This window comes from Dermochelys coriacea, chromosome 20 (genome assembly GCF_009764565.3).
Source record: "Dermochelys coriacea isolate rDerCor1 chromosome 20, rDerCor1.pri.v4, whole genome shotgun sequence".
Lineage (NCBI taxonomy): Eukaryota > Metazoa > Chordata > Testudines > Dermochelyidae > Dermochelys > Dermochelys coriacea.
The window spans coordinates 16,460,586-16,479,183 of NC_050087.2; the positions used below are offsets into that span (position 1 = coordinate 16,460,586).

The 18,598-nt window shown below is 55.9% G+C and overlaps 2 protein-coding genes across 5 annotated transcripts in view; one reads left to right on the top strand and one right to left on the bottom strand.

The window, feature by feature from the left end:
* MAN2B1 (mannosidase alpha class 2B member 1) overlaps positions 1–5,168 on the top strand; it is a 22,469-nt gene extending 17,301 nt beyond the window's left edge. Inside the window, exons 20-24 of the mRNA XM_038378139.2 lie at positions 1,644–1,724; positions 2,005–2,241; positions 3,572–3,721; positions 4,262–4,364; positions 4,675–5,168. Of these exons, the coding sequence (XP_038234067.1) occupies positions 1,644–1,724; positions 2,005–2,241; positions 3,572–3,721; positions 4,262–4,364; positions 4,675–4,802 (699 nt within the window). The 3' untranslated portion in view covers positions 4,803–5,168. The remainder of the gene's footprint in view (positions 1–1,643; positions 1,725–2,004; positions 2,242–3,571; positions 3,722–4,261; positions 4,365–4,674) is intronic.
* TRMT1 (tRNA methyltransferase 1) lies at positions 207–16,208 on the bottom strand. 4 transcript variants are annotated; one of them, XM_043506929.1, is made up of 17 exons: positions 16,092–16,208; positions 13,881–14,265; positions 13,382–13,437; positions 12,571–12,698; positions 11,652–11,839; positions 10,924–11,039; positions 10,462–10,574; positions 9,624–9,772; positions 9,276–9,359; positions 8,819–8,888; positions 8,601–8,735; positions 8,323–8,408; positions 7,817–7,925; positions 7,456–7,532; positions 6,671–6,790; positions 5,930–6,044; positions 207–251 (listed from the first exon to the last, which is right to left on the bottom strand). In XM_043506929.1, the coding sequence occupies exons 2-17, from the start codon at positions 14,243–14,245 to the stop codon at positions 237–239; spliced, it is 1,926 nt and encodes a 641-aa protein (XP_043362864.1). In that variant the 5' UTR covers positions 14,246–14,265; positions 16,092–16,208; the 3' UTR covers positions 207–236. The 4 variants fall into 4 exon arrangements, with proteins under 4 accessions (XP_043362864.1, XP_038234068.1, XP_038234070.1 ...); XM_038378140.2 differs by lacking the exon at positions 207–251 and adding an exon at positions 5,554–5,789; XM_038378142.2 differs by lacking the exon at positions 207–251 and adding an exon at positions 5,554–5,789 and having other exon boundaries at positions 13,881–14,296; positions 16,092–16,193.
* Positions 16,209–18,598: the final 2,390 nt, after the last annotated feature.

The window sequence follows — 18,598 nt, forward strand, 5'->3', positions numbered from 1 at the left end:
AAATTCTGCAAATTTTTTTTGTCAAATAAATGTGGAGGCTCCAGCCTGGCCCTGGGGCACACAGGCTCCTGGCTGCATAGAGGTGGGAGATCACTGTGCAGCTCCCCCTGGGCCATACTCAGCAGTGAGGCTGCACCCAACTCTGACACAGTGCAAGGACCCGGCCTGCCCCAGAAACACCCCAGGGCCCTGCCCCTCCATGCCAGGTGTGGCTCATCAGGGTGGTGCAGGACACTTCACTCAAAGGCACACTGGGTTAGATAAAGCAAAAAAACAGGTTTATTAACGACAAGTTCTGTTTGCTATCACTTAAAATCTATCACCTAGTAAATAAACAAAACCGCAAAGGAAGCCTAAAATGACAGACTGGATATGAATTAATAATCTCTCACCTTGGCTGTTGATACAAGCAGTATACTGCGTTTCCATTCACAGGCTAGAAATCCCTTTAGCCTGGGCCCAGCACTTCCCCCAGTTCAGTCTTTGGTCCTCACGTGTTTCCGGGAGTTCTCTTAGGTGGGGAGTGAGGCCCCTAGATGCTGTCACACCCCACCTTATATAGCTTAAACATATGGTGGGAACCCTTTTTTTCAACAACAGATCCCACCCAGTTTGTGGAAAAATACAGGTACCCAACATGGAGTCCAGTATCATGTGGTCTGGTCTCAGGCCCTTGCTGGGTCAATAGCAGCTGTTACTTACAGGCCGGTTGAAACGTTTACAAGAAGGCCAAGCCTTTTCATAGTCCAGCAGCCCTGACTAGCTATTCCCTGTTGTACCTGAAAGGCTGGTTGTGGGTGTTACTCTGGTTTTGTCTACACTGGACTTTTGTCTGCAAAACTTTTGTCATTCAGGGGTGTGAACCCCACCCCCGCACGCCAAAAGTTTTGCAGAGGAAAAGCACCAGCGTGAACAGCTTTGTCAGCAGGAGTGCTCTCCTGCCAACAAAGCTACCGCCGCTTGTTGGGAGTGGAAGATTTTTGTTGGCAAGAGAGCTCAGTCTTGCCAACAAACAGCAGTGCCACTGCGTGCCTTTTAGTGGCATGGCTGGGTCGCTCAAAGGTGCGTAGTATAGACGTAGCCTCAAATGAAATACATCTGAAATACACAGCCAATATATATAACTTCAGATACAAAAATGATCCATGCATACAAATAGGATAATCATTCAGCAAATCGTCCCTTTTCCACTGACACCTCCCATGACCCATCTTGTGCAAAATGCATCATAATTATGCCATAATTGTGTATTGAAATATCACTGAGGAATATGGAATGTAGTGTCACAAGCGCAGGAGCTGCTGCTGCAGAGACACACAAAGGAGGCCGTTCCAGAAGGAAGAAATGCAGCCCCACCTGCCACTCTCTTGATTCCCCCCCCCCCCCGCCAAGTGCTCCCTGCATAGATCCCAGCCTATCTGCTCCCCCTACAGCCACGGGGACGGGGAATGCAGTGCACGAAGGGGTCAGGAAGCTGCAGGCAGACAAAAGAGGATGGAAAAGCAACAGAGCTGCTGGGGGGTAGGGGGGAATGCTCCCATTGCCACCTGCTGTAGGGAGCAGAGGGTGCTGGTGAGTGACCCTCCCTGGCAGGGCATCACACCCCCCACCCCCGTTAGCTCTGGGCTCGCTCTTCTCTCTAGAACAAGAAGTTCCAGCTGACGGTGCTGACAGATCGCTCGCAGGGGGGCAGCAGCGTGGCTGATGGCTCCATGGAGCTCATGGTGAGAGATTGGGGAAGGGGGGAGAGAAGAATCTTGCCCCTCTTCTTCCTCCTCCCCCCCACCCCCGGGCAGAGGTGGATGGGGAGGAGAAAGGGTGGACTCCCCTCCCCTTCCTGCAGAAGCCGAACTGTGCCAGCAGGTGGCACCCCATGTGCCCCAGACTTGCACCTGTGCAGAGCCCAGGCCTGGCCAGCAGGTGGCGCTCCCACCCCCCCCCCCACCCCCCATGCAGCAGAACAGCGAGGGCCGCCCGGCTGTGACATTCCCTCCCTGCGGCTAGGTGCACCGGCGGCTGCTCTACGACGACAACCGCGGCGTGGGGGAGCCCCTGCTGGAGCCTGGGGTCTACTATGACGGCTTGGTGGTGCGGGGCCGGCACCTAGTCTTCCTGGACACGGTGGAGTCTTCAGCTGATCGGCACCGCCTGCAGGCCCAGCAGGAGTTCATGGCCCCCCAGCTGGTCCTGGCACCTGGAGGGGGCCCTTCCTTCCACCGGGGGCAGCGCAGCCTCAAGCAGGTGCCTGGGCAGGGCTCTGTGCTTTAGGGAGGGGAACTGTGAGCTGCTGGTTTGAATCCTGCCAGGGGCTGCTTGTTCCCAACTGCTTCACCCACTTGTGAAATGAGTTGGGGAGGGGGGGTCTCAGCCCTGCTCTCCATGGACACAGCCTCAGCTCTCAACTCACCTCCCGCCAAAGCAGGGCTCTTTGAGCTGGACAAGGAGGGAAATCCTTGTCTTTCTGATCGCTATGCCTCTCCCCTTTCTCCCAGTCCTACAGCTCCTGCCCCCGCCCCAACACAGCCCAGTGCCAACTGATCGGGGGGTGGGGGGGGTTATGGTGAACTATAGGTTAACCCCATCATGGTCAAGCACCCCCCACATGGAGCGGGTGCCTCCTTTCTGCTCATTAGGTTAAATTCAGGCAGGAAAATTGCTAGGGCCAAAATCCCTTTGTGGGAAGCTTTGCTGAGGGCAGGACGACTCCAGATTTTCCCCTGGGAAAATTTCAGAGGGCGGAGAGGTATTTGCCCTCTTCCTGGCCAAGACTTAGCGTTAAGTCAGGGATGTTTAAATATAACTGGATTTTAAACTCCTCTCTTCCCATCTCCTCCCTTTGCTAAGTTGGCAATAGCCATTCCTGGCTAAACAACTCGCTGCGTGAAAACAAATCTTGTAATCTCCACCCCTGCCAGCTGTATACCAGGGTCCTGTTTTCAATCTGTGCTGTCTGGAAGAGACTGTGCAGTGTTGTCTAGTGGGTAGAACACAGTGACCTAGGGCAAGTCCCTTCCCCCCCACCAGGTGCCTCACTTTCCTTATCTGTAAAATGGGGCTAAGCCTGACCTGCATAAAGTGCTTTGAGATCTGCTGCCAAAAGGGGCTAGAGCTGATGGCCCTGTGCTCCCTGCTTGTGAGGGGACAACTCCCAAGAATGGGGTTACACACCCCGCCCCCCCAGTGAATCCTACACTGGGGTGACTCACTTGTGAGGGCAGCTGGGATCATCACCACCTGTTCTGTCCAAGCTGATCTTCCACAGAAAATTGAGGGATCAAGTAAACGGAGGGGTTGTGACAAGCCAGCCGCGCTCTGCTGAAAGCAGGGCTCCACCTGTCCCCCCTTCCCATTGTAGGTAGGGGGACACTGCTGCATGCTGGGAGATGCAGGCCAGCCCCTCAAGAAGGGGAGTGCGTTGTAGCCACACTGTGCTGCCCTGCAGGCACAGACAGAGCCTGGGGAACTGAAATAGTTCAGGGGCAGGTGGTGACTTTTTTTCAAGTTTGCTGAAACTGTCCCTTTAGTGGTCCTGTTCTGGCAGCTTGACACCATATCTCCCTTTCCTCCCCAGTTCTCTGCTCTGAAGCAAGAGCTTCCCCCCTCTGTCCATCTCCTGACTCTGGCCCAGTGGGACCCCAGCTCCGTCCTCATCCGCCTGGAGCACCAGTTCGAGAGAGGGGAGAGTGCAAACTGCTCCCAGCCCGTCACTGTTGACCTGCTGGTAGGTACCTGGGACTTGCTGAGCCGCTGGCCTAGAGGCTTTTTCATCTAAAGCATTTGACAGTCTCGGGCTCCCTTGCCTAGGGCTGAGATGCAGCCACCTCTGGGGTGGATCTTAGCATCACTCAAAGGATCCTTGTATAAAACAGCTGCCATGTCCCACACCAGAGATGGCTGCACATCCACATGGGGAAAGGGATCCTTAGACACAAGGTGCAGCAGGTATAGGGCATGACAGCTGTTTTATAGAGGGGTCTCTCACCCACTTGATGCTAACCCCTGGCCCCCAGAGGTGGGTGCTGCTGTCTCCTCAGGGCTCCCATTCCTTGCAATGAAATGCACCCAGCTCTGGGGTGGAGCATGAATGAGCAGCCCCACCCAGAGGCTGAGGACAGGCAGCACAGAATCCTGTTTTCACACCAGACCGCGGGAGTCCCCTTTGTAGGGGTGGGTGGGGTGCAGAGCTGCTGCTGCTGCCTACTGGCCAGAAGGGGGCAGGGTCCACCTGAGGAAGTTGCTGACCATGTCTCTCCCCAACCAGCACCTGTTCTCCTCCTTCACCATCACCTCCCTGCAGGAGATGAACCTGGTGGCCAACCAGAAGCGAGATGCCATGAACCAGCTCAGCTGGAGGCCAGCCACAGGTAGGTCACCACCCCCGCGCTAAAGCATGGATCAGTGTCCAGCAGCCCTGATGCTGTGCCCCCCGTTCTGCACAGCACGGCCAGTGCCTGCCTCCTTACCTAGGGGATGGTGGGCAGCTGGCACATTGGGCCCTTGGGGGAGGCCCTGTCTTGCATGTGGCCAGAGCCCCTCAGCTGTACTCATGGCGGGGGGGACTCACGGACACATGGGAGGGTTGTGTCCACCCTCCGGTGGAGAAGCTGGCAGCCTCTAGGCCCAGGGCACTCCAGCTGCTGCCCCGGGCAGTTAACCCCTGGCTTCCTCTCCCAGGTGCAGCCAGGCGCCAGGCCTACCCTCCGCTTAACCCGCTGGAAGTCACACTGCAGCCCATGGAGATTCGCACCTTCCTGGCCACCATCCAGTACACGGGCCCCAGTGGGGGCCAGGCTGAGCTGTAGTGGGAGACAGCCCCCCACCTCCGTCCCAGGATCAAGCCATCCAGGTGGAGTCCTGAACTGCTGCCGCCCTACTCAGCCATGTGGGGCCTTGCCCACCTGAGAACTTGACTGGTGGGAATGAGGGAGAGATGGGGGGGCGGGGGCCACATACTGGCTGCTGCAAGAGCTAAACTTGCATCTGTCAGGCCCTGCTTTAAGGCAGTGCCAGCTTTGGGGGAGAAGGGAAGGGCAGAGTCCAGCCCGCCCACCCCCCAGAAAAAACCTCCTTAGCATAGCCTCTGATTTCTACCCACCTGCCCCTTCAGCCTGGGGCCAGGGTTGTGTGGGTCTAAGTGCCATTGTTAATAAACAAGGACCTCAAGTCTAGGTGCTTATGGCTAAGTCCTGCTCGGGGGATGCAGGCAGAGGAAACATACCAGGGCAGGGGCAGAGCTGCGAATAGAACCCAGGAGTCCTGTCTTCCCCCACATGCCTGATCGATTGCCTGGGGGGAAACTGAGGCAGCGTAGCTCCACCATCCTGCCTGGAGTCCAATCAGCCAGGCTGTGGCTGAAGGGCCCTTCCTCAGCCCAGGCGGGGAAGAAGAGTTGCCAGACCGGGGGGATCATGGCATAGCCTTGCCTTCCCCATGGTGCCTGCTTTGGGAAGTGTGTGTGTGTGTGTGTGTGTGTGTGTGTGTGTGTGTCGGGGGGGGAGCTGAGCTCCCCCCTGTGTGCCCCACACAGAAGCATCTCACATGAGTCTGGGCTTATCCCTAAAAAGGAGAGACCCTTGTTTTAATGGCTGGCCGCACGGAGGCTCAGGGTGGGGGAGACAGTCAGTCAGTCTTAAAACAAAAAGCTTGCACCTTCATTGAACTAAAAAAATAAAGCCCTGTAGCATCCGTTCCTGCCCAGGGCCGGGTTACTGGGGGGGACTGTTGGTCTTCACAGCCTGTGGGGCCGGTTCAGGGGAGGGGCAGCTCTTCTCAGCCCCTGCGCAGCTCCCCTAGCAGAGGGAGAGAAGCTAGTGTCAGGGTTATGGGTTATTACAGCAGCACCGGGGCCAGGAGCTGCCATGCCTCTGATCCCCCCTGAGCCCCTTTCATCCCAGCTCTAGCTCCCCCTCCCATCCCGGCCAGTCCTCACCTCCTTGAGCCTCTTGCAGGGAATGTTTTTCAAGTGGGCCCCATCCTCCGCTCTCTCCTTCCGCTTGTTCTGATGCAGCTTCCTCTTGTCCTGCAGGGAGGTGGAAATGCCCCCCCTGGAAAGGCAGGAGGGGGCTGGGTGAGGAGGGCTGCTGGGGTCTAAGTACTATTTTAACCCCCAGGGTTGGCTCCAGCCCCTGCAGTGGAGTTTGCACAGCTACGGGCAGGAGTGACAGCAGCTGGCTCTGGGGTGGAGCACAGCAGCTGTATAACAGCATGCAGCAGCGGGCCATGAGGAGCGTTCACGTATCCACTGGGGCTGGAGGCTTTAAAGAGACCAAATGGAAGCAGGATAAGGCTACCAGCCTGACTGGGTAGTAGCCACACAGGGGTGGGACCTTGCTCTGATCCGGATCCAGAGTCATCCTGGCCTGGAGTTGGATTCAAGATACAACAGCAGCCCCCTAGCCTTAACTCCTCCCCACAGGCCCCAGGTGTCCTCTTCAGCTGTCACCGTTGGTGCCTTTCCGTCAAAGATGCACTTTGCACATAAGTGACGTCTCCAACCAGCCCCAGGGAGGCAGATAGGGTCAGTCCTACCTCCACTTTACAGCTGGGGAAACTGAGGCAGCAAGAAAGGAAGGAACTGGCCCACACAGCCAGGAATAGAACCACAGAGCCCTGCATCTGAGCACCCTCCCCCACCTGTTCAATCTTGGCCCAGTGCATCGGCTTCTCGTACCCTGCTTTAGCTCTGGCTTTAGGGCCCCAGTACGCTTCGGGATTCTCCTGGAACCGTTTCAGACCCTGCTTCCTGGATTTGGGGTTGGCGTCCTCGCGGATGGTGAAGGATGCCTGCAGCCTAGGGCATGGAGGAGAGGGAGACAGACGGCTCAGTGCTTTGCAGGAGGGGCTTCCTGAGCAGCCTAGAGTGGGGAATCCTGAAGAACTAGGCACGGGGAGAGTGGATCAGCCCCATGAGCCCATCTAGCCTGGTATTCCTCACCCACCATCCCCTGCTGCCCTGGCTCAGACCAGTGGGCTGGGGGGCACTGGGCTCAAAGCCACTCTAGGCCCATGTCTCCCAGCTGTGCAACACACCTGGTGGAATAACCTGTCTTGGGGAAAGTTCCTCCTTAATCCGCCTTGGACAGCTGCGTTGCCCTGAAGCAGCAGGGCTTGGCCGTCCCCCAGACCCTCTGCACTGCAGGGGCAGGCCCTGGTCCAGCTACTGCCCCGGCCCTGGAGAGGTTATACCAGCCCCACATCCCTGCATCTTACCCAGTGATCGCCAAAGAAGGTCAGTATCAGGATCACTATTTTACAAATGGGGAAACTGAGGCACAGAGGGACATGACCCAGTGGCAGAGCCAGGCCTAGAACCCAGGTGTCTCAAGTGCTAGTCCAGCGTTCTCCCCCCTAGGCCACCCTGCCTCCCCTCTGCATCCCACCAGCCCCTGCCCCCAGCAGAAAAGAGGGCAGCGCGCCAGGCGCCGGCCTGATTCCCTTTGAACCCCCAGGCCGTACGTGGGCTCCACAGAGAGGATGTGGAAGGCTGGGCTGGTGTCCGAGAGTCGCTCTCTCTTCACAGGATGGATTCTCTCCTGGGGAGAGAGATCAGGTCATTTTTCCCTTGACTTCCCCTCCCCCTCAGCCCTGGATTCCCTTCACATGCAGCTCAGCCGGTGCCCCTCAATCCTGAGCTGCAACAGATAGGACCCCCCGCTCCTCCCCAAACCCTGCCTCCCCCTGCTACCTTCACCAGCCTCACAGCCAGCCAGGGCTCGCATGGAGGGAGCTCACTGGCTCCAGGTATCCCCATCAGCGGTGACCTGATTTGGGAGGGGCAGATGAGAAACGCTAAGTCCAACCCCCCACCCCCACTCACCCAACATCTCATGATGTCCCAGAGGACGGAGGGCGGTGCATCCGTCTTGATGGCGTTCTTGCAGGCGTGGGAGAGCGACACGCGGTAGCCGGCGTGGAGGAGGGCAGATCTGGAACCGGAGGGGAGCCCTGAGGCCATGCTGGGGTGGGAGCCCTCTGCTGCCTGCGGGCCCCTGGGCTCTCCGAGGTGGTGGCAGCTCAGGAGGGGGCGCTCTCCCCCTCTGGGCCCTGCCTAGCACCCCCTAGTGGTGAGTGGAAGGGGGGGCACTTTCCCCCAGGGGAATTATGTGATGCTTCCAACCCCAGCCTCACTCCCTGCCTTAGAGGCAGCATGTCCTGGTGGAGCAGGGGGCCCCTGGTCTGGGTTTCAATCCCAGCTCTGCCCCCGCTCTGTGCCCCATTTTCCCACCCACTCCAGGGGTGTTTAGAACAGAAGCTCTTTGGGGCAGGGGCTGCCCCTGGCTCTGCCCGGCGCCCGCTGGCTGGTCCCGTAAGGCCCCCGAGTACCTGAACTGCAGCAGGGAGGGCGTGTTGCAGTGGATGGTGCTACTCAGGCAGTCGAGGGTGTAGTACAGCGGGACATCGCTCAGCTCCTGGCCAGAGGGGAACACAGTGGCTCAGCACAGGAACCCCACCCCCAGAAACCCAACTGGCCACGCCCCCCACTCCAGGGGTCCCACCCTCCCAGCTGCTCCCCAACTCAGACCCAAAAGAGACTACCCGATTCCCCAGCAGGGCCCCATGCTGCTTGTTCCCCCGGAGGTGCTGCCCAATTGGCCCCTCACCTCGGTGACCATGCTGAGCACCCCCTGGATCCGATCCTGTGTCCCGAACCGTCCCGGGTTGCTCCCCAAGGCCGACAGGACCCTCTGGACAAAAGCTAGGTCATGGAGGGGCTCCGCCCACATGGGGCCACCCAGCTGGGAGAACAGAACAGAGCAGGTAAGGGCAGCATGCCCGGCCGTCCGGGAGTGGGGTGCACCGGAGGGAACCGGGGGCTCACCTGGTGCCGCTGGTGGCAATGCTCGCAGGAGGAGCCCACTGGGGGGCCAGAGGCAGCCGAGTATTTAAAACTGAATCAATCAGAAGAGTGATTAGAGATCTAATGGGGCAGAGCCCCTCCCCCAGCTGCGTCCCTCCATCCCAGCCCCCCCCAGCCCCCTTTCCTAACCTGAGATATCCTAGTCCAGCTCCACCCCCCCAGCTCTCCTAGGCCAGGCCCGCCTCCAGCTGGGGACCCCCCCCCTCCAGGGACCAGTCATCCCCTCTCCACTCCCTGCATCCATTCTGCATCTTCTTAGGGACAGGCCAGCACTGGACTCTCCCGTCCAGTGGACACTAGCTCTGAGGACAGGTCCCTTCCCATTGCTCTCCAGGGCCAGGAATTGGAGTCAGCCCCTGTCCCGTGGGTGGGGACAGCTGCACTGTCCTGGGGTGAGGGAAAACCCAGAGCCCCCTACTTGCTCCCGTGGCTGGTCATCTTGCCGAGTCTCTGGAAGCGGTGCGTCCCGCAGCCCACACAGTTATACACCAGGGCCTGTTTGCTGCAGAGACAGGAGATTCAGTGACAATGGGCCGAGGAACAGGGAGTGGGGACAGGGCACAGCAAGCAGTGGGGATGCTAGCAGGGGGTGTTGCAGGGCAGAAAGGCTGGGGGGGGACGGACGGGGACACGAGCACCTGGCTACTCCACTCCTGGCCCCTCCAGCAGGGGGTGCTGTGTAGAGCAGGGCGGGCTAACAGAACGTTCAGCTTCTTGGGCCAGTTCTGGCCGGTGCCCCAGGCAGCCCCTAGGATGAAATGCTCACCTGGCAGAGGCTTTCGCTGTGGCCTGGCCAGTGAAGACCCGCACGAAGACCCGGATGTAGAAGTCGGCGCTGACCGACAACAGCGGCACGATGTAGCGCTGGTAGCAATTGGCGCGCAGGTCCAGGCTGTGCAAGATGATCCGCAGGGCCTGCGTGTGGAAACGGGGTCTAGGATCTGCCTGTGAGGCAGGAGTGGGGAGGGGGCCATGCTCCCCTTCAGTACTGGGCCTGATCTCCCCAGCCTAGCTCTCCTGGGACACAAGTGCGCCAGGTCTCAGCCCAGCCCTAACAGGACCAGCGTTCCCATCGCACATAGGGTCCAAGGAATAAATGGGCCAGTGAGCAGGCTGAGCTCCCCTTCGCTCTAGGGCAGTGGTTCTGAAACTGGGGTCAGCGAGGGTTCTCCAGGGGGTCCACGAGTCATGTCCGGGGCTGCCAGCCCTACTGATCCACTCCTCTCCCTCCCTTCCAGTGCCTCCTGTACACTGCAGAACAGCTGTTCAGCAGCGTGCAGGAGGCTCTGGAAGGGAGGGCGAGGAGCAGGAATGGGGTGCGCTCGGGGGAGGGGAAGAGGAGTGGGAGTGGAGCAGGGGTGGGGCCTTGGGGGCAGGGGTGGAGTGGGGGCAGGACCTGGGGCTGAGTGGAGGCTTGCGCACCCCCAGGGAAAATTAGAAGCCGGCTTGGGCATCCACAAAAAATTTAAAGTCAAAATGGGGGTCCTCGGGTTGCTAAAGTTTGAAAACCGCTGCCCTAGGGTGCACAGCAGAGGCAGGTGGATGGGACGGGGCATGGGGGCAGAGGCCCCGCCCACCCCCAGGGACACCCCACCCCCACTCACCATCTCATGGCAGAACTTGCCCTTGATGGACATGGCTCCGTACTTGCTGTAACACGTCTCCCCGCTGTTCCCAGCCATCACCGCCATGTCGGTGCAGGTAACACACAGCAGGCCTGCAAGGGAGACATCCCGGCTGCGCTCAGCTCAGGATTCCTCCCCTAGCCACTGACCTCACCTGCTCCAGGATGGGAAAAACCAGCCTAGATGGGTCTCCGCCTAGAGTCCAGAGCCTGAGACAGCCGCTGGGGTCCACTTCAGAGGTGGAGGAGGGAAGTGATCTACCCCTGGGACAGATAGAACCAGGAATCTGGATTCCTGGCCACCCTCCTCTAAACCACCAGATCCTACATCCAAGGCATCAGTGGAAGCTTGCAAATGTGGCAAGTCACTGCTGCGAGGAAGCTCGCAGCGCCACCTCCCCTGCCCCCAGCAGCCCTGGTGCTCCCCCCCACCACCACTCACCTCCTTCACTCACTGCCTGCACGGCGGCATCCAGGAAGGTGGCAGGGCTGCCGTATGGGTCCAGGTCGATGATGTCGAACGGATGCTTCTCCGCCTTCTGCTGATACATCAGCATCCTGCAGGCAGGATGGGGACAGACACTGAGCGGGGGGGGGAGAGAGGGGGTCCCTAAATGCAGAGCCGGGGAGGTCTGCAGGGCCAGTTCGCAGCTTAGGATATTGCAGGACTGGCCAAGCCCCCCACCCACACAGCTCCTCCCCCAGCCCCTGCGCTGGAGACCCTGCATAGGGCAGTCCTCCTGGCTGATTATTTATTAGGTGTAATACAGTAGCGTCTAAGTGCCCAGTTGTGGTCCAGGGCCCCCTGGTGTTGTACAGAGACAGAACCCAAAGACAATCCCTGCCCCAAACAGCTTGCGACCCACCTCTCTGCCAACAGGAGCGGGTAGTTGTTAGCAATAGTGGCTGCTGGAGGCCTGTCCACCAAACCCGCCCACCGCATTAGACACAAGAGTTGCTACCTGCTAACCAGCCACCTGGGGATGTCTCCAGATCCCATCACCAGAACTAACTAGTCCCAGTCCCCTCCAAAATCCTCCAGGCACAAGGCCATTCACCCTCCTGCTTCTGAGCCAGCTGGATTGGGAAGCTCAGGCCAACCCGGTGAGTGGCTGAGAACAGCCCGCTCAGCGCACGTGATGCCAGAGTGGCCCATCCCTCCAGCTTTACCTGGCATCAGCCAAGTTCGACGTCACCAGGTGCCCAACTCCATTGAACTGGATGTTCCTTGCCATGAGCTCGACGGCTCTGGAGGAGAAATCGTTGGCCACCACAGCTCGGAGGCCGGGCACCTCCTTGGCAAAGCGGATAGAGCGGAGCCCTGAGGCGGCCAAGGCCTCCAAGATCCGCACTCCTTCCTGCGCGGGGGAGGGGGAGGGTAGAGAGAAGGGACCACATTTCAGCCAAAGCCCACACGCCCCCTGGGTCACCGATCGGTGGGGAATCGAACCCGGGACTTCTGGATCCAACAGCACAAACCCCTGATGCCCGAGCTACAAGCCCCAGATCTGTAGCCACAGCTGAAGCAGGCTCATCCACCTCTGCCCACGGCCCAGCCATCATGTGGGTTACATGCATCAGCGTATTGGAGGCTCCTGCCCAGACACTGATGCCAGGAGCCCAGCAGTCAGCTCTGGATTAGGAAGTTTCTCCATCCGCCTGAATGCCAAACTCCAATTCTTTTGCAAGGTTAAGCAAGACCCAGCATGCTCACCGAGCTGGAGGGGCCAGTGCAGACCTGCCTGGAGGTTGCTCGCAGCAAGACTGTTTGCAATGCAGCGGATGAAGGCAGTAAAAAGTTGCAGCATAAATAGGGAGGTGGTTCGGCTTCTGCCCAAGAACTGGGGCAGGGGGATGGTCAAGGGAGACTCTCTCCTCCCCACACCCTGCATCAGACATCAGGCAGTGGGAGGGCCATAGCTGGGGTGGAGAAATTTTGGGGAACCCACCCATCCTACCCAAAAAGAGATTGGCTTGTCTCTTTGGCCCGTGAACTCCTTGAGGCAGGGACTGTTTCTCACTCTGGGCAACGCCTGGCAAGACGATGGCCCTGCCACTATGGGAAAGCTAGTGCTAGGTTTATACGCACCTTGCACACTTCTCCCACTGCCACTGCCGCTGCCCCCTCCCCTTCAGGCACTGGTTCTGACCCAGCCTCCTCCCCTTCGGAAAGATCCACAACCACCTTCTCGACCTTCTCCTCTCCTGGCACGGCAACTGCAAGAGACAGAGCAAGCAGTGGGGGCGGATGCGAGGGTGTCACCCGTCCCCCCACTCCAGCACTGCAACAGATCTGGGTGTTAAGGGGACTGGGCAGCATCTCTGGGTTCAGATCTTAGTGGACCTAGCTCTGAGCTGCTCTGACGTGCAAAGAGGCCTTGCAGTTTGTGGTTGGGGGGGGCAGAAGGAGGGGATGCCCCTCTGTGCAGGGGACCCTCCCAGGCTGAGGAGCTAACATGAAGGCCCTGAACCATCCCTGTTCCCAGCCTCTCGCCACACCCCGATCTGCCCACTATGCCAAAGTATCCAGCACTCTGGCTGTTCCCTGCATCCCAGGGGCGATAGGGAGCAGCGTGTAAGAGCAGCCTAGCTTCAGCTTTGGGCTAAGGAGGCCCCTGTGGAGCCCAAACTATGGAGAGCACAGAGCAGCTTAACATTCCCGCCCGCAAGCGGCGCAGAAAGGGAATAACTAAGAATCAGAGCCGAGCTCCTGGCATTCCCTTGTCCTGATGCACCGGGCTCAAGGCAGGAGTCTCGGGGTGGGACAGCAGGCCAGAGGGTCACAGTGGTCCCGTCTGGCCTTGAAAGCTAGCGTGCTAGTGACGGTCATACTAATTTAACCATCCTGCTCACTGCATTGGGGCAGGGGATTTTCTTGAGAGAGAGAGATTTCCACTTACTCTGAATCCCCTTGGCCGAAAGTTGAAGGCGAATGAATTCTGTGATCACGGCACACCTGAGGCGGAAGGTCAGAGAGACACACGCAGGCCTTAGTGCTCATTAAGGCTCAGATCTAGGCCACATCCCCTGGTAGACTCATGCTCCTGCTCAGTTTTTCCAAGCAATTCTCTCTATTGTAACATTAGCCCTGATTTCAAAAGTGACTGGATTTTGGGGGTCCTGACTGGTGACACATTAGGGCCCCCGCAACAGCAGGTGCTTAGCACTAGAGAAGGATGGGCTAATAGGAGAGGAACGGTGGTGTTTTGGAGTCCTGGGTTCAATTCCGTGCTTTGCCACAGACTGCCTGTGTGAACCTGGGCCAATCACTTAACCTTGGTGTCTTGGGATAATTGCAACCCTCCTGTGAGGCTGGGCAGCACTAAGTGCTCATATATTACCGTGATGGGGGCCAGATAAGTATAGACAGTTCTAGGCCCCCCTCTTGGTTGTACTTACGTCAGGTCTCGGTTAAACTCTTGCACGGGGTTGTAGAACACTTCGTTGGCACTGGGGAAGATGATCTTCGCTTTCCCCTCCATGATCACGGTCTCCCCAGTTTTCATGGGGCCAGCGCAGCTCCCAGTGTCCATCGCTAGATCAGATGTAGGCGGCTGCTCCTCACGCTGCTCTGGATGGGAGCCATTGGCTTCCTGTGGGCATTCCCCCTCCATGTGCTTGGAAGGACAGAGCTTTCTAGCTGGCAGATCTTCAGGTGGCAGGAATCTCTGGCCCCTTCCAGCCAGCTGATTTGTTACAGTTCTGCCCTGCTGCAAGATGCAGTGTCTTATAAACCAAGCCAGTGAAGTGAACTTAGCCTTCATCAGAACATCTTGCGTCACAGCTGTCTCCAGGATACAAGAGAGAAATAGTCCCTGAAAGATCCCCAAATACTTTATAAACTATGGTCTTACTACGGTTTGTATAGTGGTAGTGCACTGGGCTCGTTATTAGGTGTATTGCAGTAGCACCTAAGAGTCACAGCCACTGTCTCACTGTGCTAGGCAGTGTTCAGCCCCAGAACAAAGACAGTCCTTGCCCCAAAGTGCCTTCAATCTAAATATAAGAAAAGGGAACAGATGGCTGTAGACAGGGGAGCAGAAGGAAACTATCAGCGAGCGTGATGGACAGCGGTCTCTGTACTGCCAAGTTTTTTGTAGTCATCATGGCAAAGGAGAGTTAAGGAGGAATCTGAATTAGGACAATGAAGTGGCTTTGCCAACGAGCATGCAAACACTACTTCCGTAGCTCTCATTCCTGCAGCACCCAAGCACTGCACAATCTTTAATGTCTTTCTACTCATGACCACTGTGTGCTATTATCTGCATTTTGCAAAAAAACTGATTTAGTTAAATTGCTGCAACAATCTGGTGTGGATGCAGCCCTGCCCCATAAGGGTTTTGAGATCAACAGAGCTTGTTTTGGTAAATTTACCAGCACATCTTTATACTGCTATAACCACAGCCCCAGTAAAGGCATTGCAATGATTTAACTACATACATAGGAAAAAAAAAAATCAGTGCAAAAACCATGTGTAGACAAACCCTTCGATCATGAGCACTGTAGGACAAGACATCTTTTTGTTTTGTGTCCATACAGCGCCTCGCACATCAGGACCCTACTCCATGGCTTGGACTCCTAGGAGTTACTGCAATCCAACAGCATTGTCAGCCCCATGCATCCAAGAATTAGTCATCAGATTTCTTTAAAACAACACATGGGGTTCTTTTTATTTGATTTCTGGCATGCGTGCCATGGGGGTTCACATCTTCAAGCTTTTCACCACAAGCTCAAGGACTAGGGTGGTCACCAGTCTAGGTTTTCCCCAGGAAAGGATGTTGTGATGGCCAAGATCATAACTGGGTTCAAAAAAGAACTAGATAAAGTTATAGAGAATAGATCCATTAATGGCCATTAGCCAGGATGGGCAGGGAAGGTGTCCCTAGCCTCTGTTCACCAAAGCTGGGAATGAGCAACAGGGGGATGGATTTCTTGATGAGTCCCTGTTCTGTTCGTTCCCTCTGGGGCATCTGGCATTGGTCACTGTTGGTAGATAGGATACTGAGCTAGATGGACCTTTGGTCTGACCCAGTAGGGTCATTCTTATATTCATCCCTTTTTTTTTTGCAGTAGCTTTCCCCGATGAAACAGTTCAGATACCACAGGGTGGGTTTTGGGGGTTTTTGGTAGCGACTCTAATAGAGGATGGATGGTTATTTTTTCTTAAACAAAAGCTTGAGATTCTCAGGTAGTCACACAAGACAAGGAGCCAAGGTTTTCGGAAGGGGTGGGGGGAGAACAAGCCACCAAGTATCATGATACTTACAATGACATTGAAAGACATTCCCACATCCCCCCCCACCCAGCCTGATATTTTCTGGGAGCCAGTTCAAACTGCTTGAAGGACTAGGGGGCCTCGATCCCTCAGAATTAAAGTGGGGGAGGAACGGGGGGGGGTGACTCCGTTTGAGGAGCCGATGCCAGGTTTTGAGCTCGTGCAGGATAACTCTGAGGAAGGGGGAAGAATAATCCCCCCCGGCAGAGGATTTGAGAGCTGAAATTTGAGGTGCCCCCCCCAAAAGCTAAATTAATCCTGAGCCCACGGGGCCCTCCCTGGGGTGCGGGGCAGAGCATCCCCTTCCCCCAATTAACACCCCAGGCTTCCCTCACCCAGAGAGCGCAGCAAGCTCAGCCTTCCCTCCACGCCTTCTAGGAGCAGCTACAAGGGAGGCGCCATATTGTATTCTGCGGGGAGCGATCAGGTGGCCCCCATTCGGCCAATGGGAGGTGCCACGTACAGGGCGGCTAGAGGGACAAACAGCTTGGCGGCTGTGACCAAAACGCGACCGGAAAATCAATCCCATTGAGAATGGGTAGTGGGGGGCAGTTGAGCGAGGGACTGGGTTAAAGAGGAGTCCTGCCAGGTGGGGGGCTTGTCCCTCTTTTGGGGATCACTGTCAGGCTGCTCCCCCTTTAATGTGGCCGCATCATGACTGCAACCCCGGCAGCCTGACGATAGAAATCACCAAAAAGAAAAGGAGTACTTGTGGCACCTTAGAGACTAACAAATTTATTAGAGCATAAGCTTTCGTGAGCTACAGCTCACTTCATCGGATGCATTTGGTGGAAAAAGCAGAGGAGAGATTTATATACACACACACAGAGAACATGAAACAATGGGTTTATCATACACACTGTAAGGAGAGTGATCACTTAAGATGAGCCATCACCAGCAGCAGGGGGGGAAAGGAGGAAAACCTTTCATGGTGACAAGCAGGTAGGCTAATTCCAGCAGTTAACAAGAATATCAGAGGAACAGTGGGGGGTGGGGTGGGAGGGAGAAATACCATGGGGAAATAGTTTTACTTTGTGTAATGACTCATCCATTCCCAGTCTCTATTCAAGCCTAAGTTAATTGTATCCAGTTTGCAAATTAATTCCAATTCAGCAGTCTCTCGTTGGAGTCTGTTTTTGAAGCTTTTTTGTTGAAGTATAGCCACTCTTAGGTCTGTGATCGAGTGACCAGAGAGATTGAAGTGTTCTCCAACTGGTTTTTGAATGTTATAATTCTTGACGTCTGATTTGTGTCCATTCATTCTTTTACGTAGAGACTGTCCAGTTTGGCCAATGTACATGGCAGAGGGGCATTGCTGGCACATGATGGCATATATCACATTGGTAGATGCACAGGTGAACGAGCCTCTGATGGTGTGGCTGATGTGATTAGGCCCTATGATGGTATCCCCTGAATAGATATGTGGACAGAGTTGGCAACGGGCTTTGTTGCAAGGATAGGTTCCTGGGTTAGTGGTTCTGTTGTGTGGTGTGTGGTTACATGCCTCGAGCTTTCATCCAGATCATACCACTCGATCCATTGTCTACAGCCAAGCGCTACGATATAACCGCATTTGCTCCAACCCCTCAGACAGAGACAAACACCTACAAGATCTCTATCATGCATTCCTACAACTACAGTACCCACCTGCTGAAGTGAAGAAACAGATTGACAGAGCCAGAAGAGTACCCAGAAGTCACCTACTACAGGACAGGCCCAACAAAGAAAACAACAGAACGCCACTAGCCATCACCTTCAGCCCCCAACTAAAACCCCTCCAACGCATCATCAAGGATCTACAACCTATCCTGAAGGACGAGCCATCGCTCTCTCAGATCTTGGGAGACAGACCAGTCCTTGCTTACAGACAGCCCCCCAATCTGAAGCAAATACTCATACCACACAGACTATGCTGACAGCTTGTGCCACACACTCTCAAGGAAACTGCGGAACCACCTGATCAACATCCTCTACAGCAAACAGGGAAAGATTAAGAATGAGCTCTCAAAACTGGATACTCTCATAAAGAACCAACCTTCCACACAAACTTCCTCGTGGCTGGACTTTACAAAAACTAGACAAGCCATTTACAAAACACACTTTGATTCTCTACAAAAGAAAAAGGACACTAAGCTATCTAAACTACTATATGCCACAAGGGGCCACAACAATGGTTCCCGTAACCCACCCAGCAATATTGTTAATCTATCCAACTATACTCTTAGCCCAGCGGAAGAATCTGTCCTATCTCGGGGCCTCTCCTTTTGCCCCTCCACCCCCACGAACATGATACAGTTCTGTGGTGACCTAGAATCCTATTTTCGACGTCTCAGACTCAAGGAATATTTCCAACACACCTCTGACCAACATATTAACCCACAGAGACCTTCCTGCCAACACTACAAAAAGAAGGATTCTAGGTGGACTCCTCCTGAAGGTCGAAACAGCAGCCTGGATTTCTACATAGACTGCTTCCGCCGACGTGCACGAGCTGAAATTGTGGAAAAGCAGCATCGCTTACCCCATAACCTCAGCCATGCAGAACACAGTGCCATCCACAGCCTCAGAAACAACTCTGACATCATAATCAAAAAGGCTGACAAAGGAGGTGCTGTCGTCATCATGAATAGGTCAGAGTATGAACAAGAGGCTACTAGGCAGCTCTCCAACACCACTTTCTACAAGCCATTACCCTCTGATCCCACTGAGAGTTACCAAAAGAAACTACAGCATTTGCTCAAGAAACTCCCTGAAAAAAGCACAAGAACAAATCCGCACAGACACACCCCTGGAGCCAGGACCTGGGGTATTCTATCTGCTACCCAAGATCCATAAACCTGGA

Coding starts and splice junctions, on each gene's coding strand:
- TRMT1 (XM_038378140.2), bottom strand. CDS start 14,245: ATGAAGGCTAAGTTCACTTCACTGGCTTGGTTTATAAGACACTGCATC. Junction 9,360..9,623: donor ACAGCGAAAGCCTCTGCCAG/GTGAGCATTTCA, acceptor CTGTCTCTGCAG/CAAACAGGCCCTGGTGTATA. Junction 5,790..5,929: donor CCTGCAAGAGGCTCAAGGAG/GTGAGGACTGGC, acceptor TCCCTCTGCTAG/GGGAGCTGCGCAGGGGCTGA.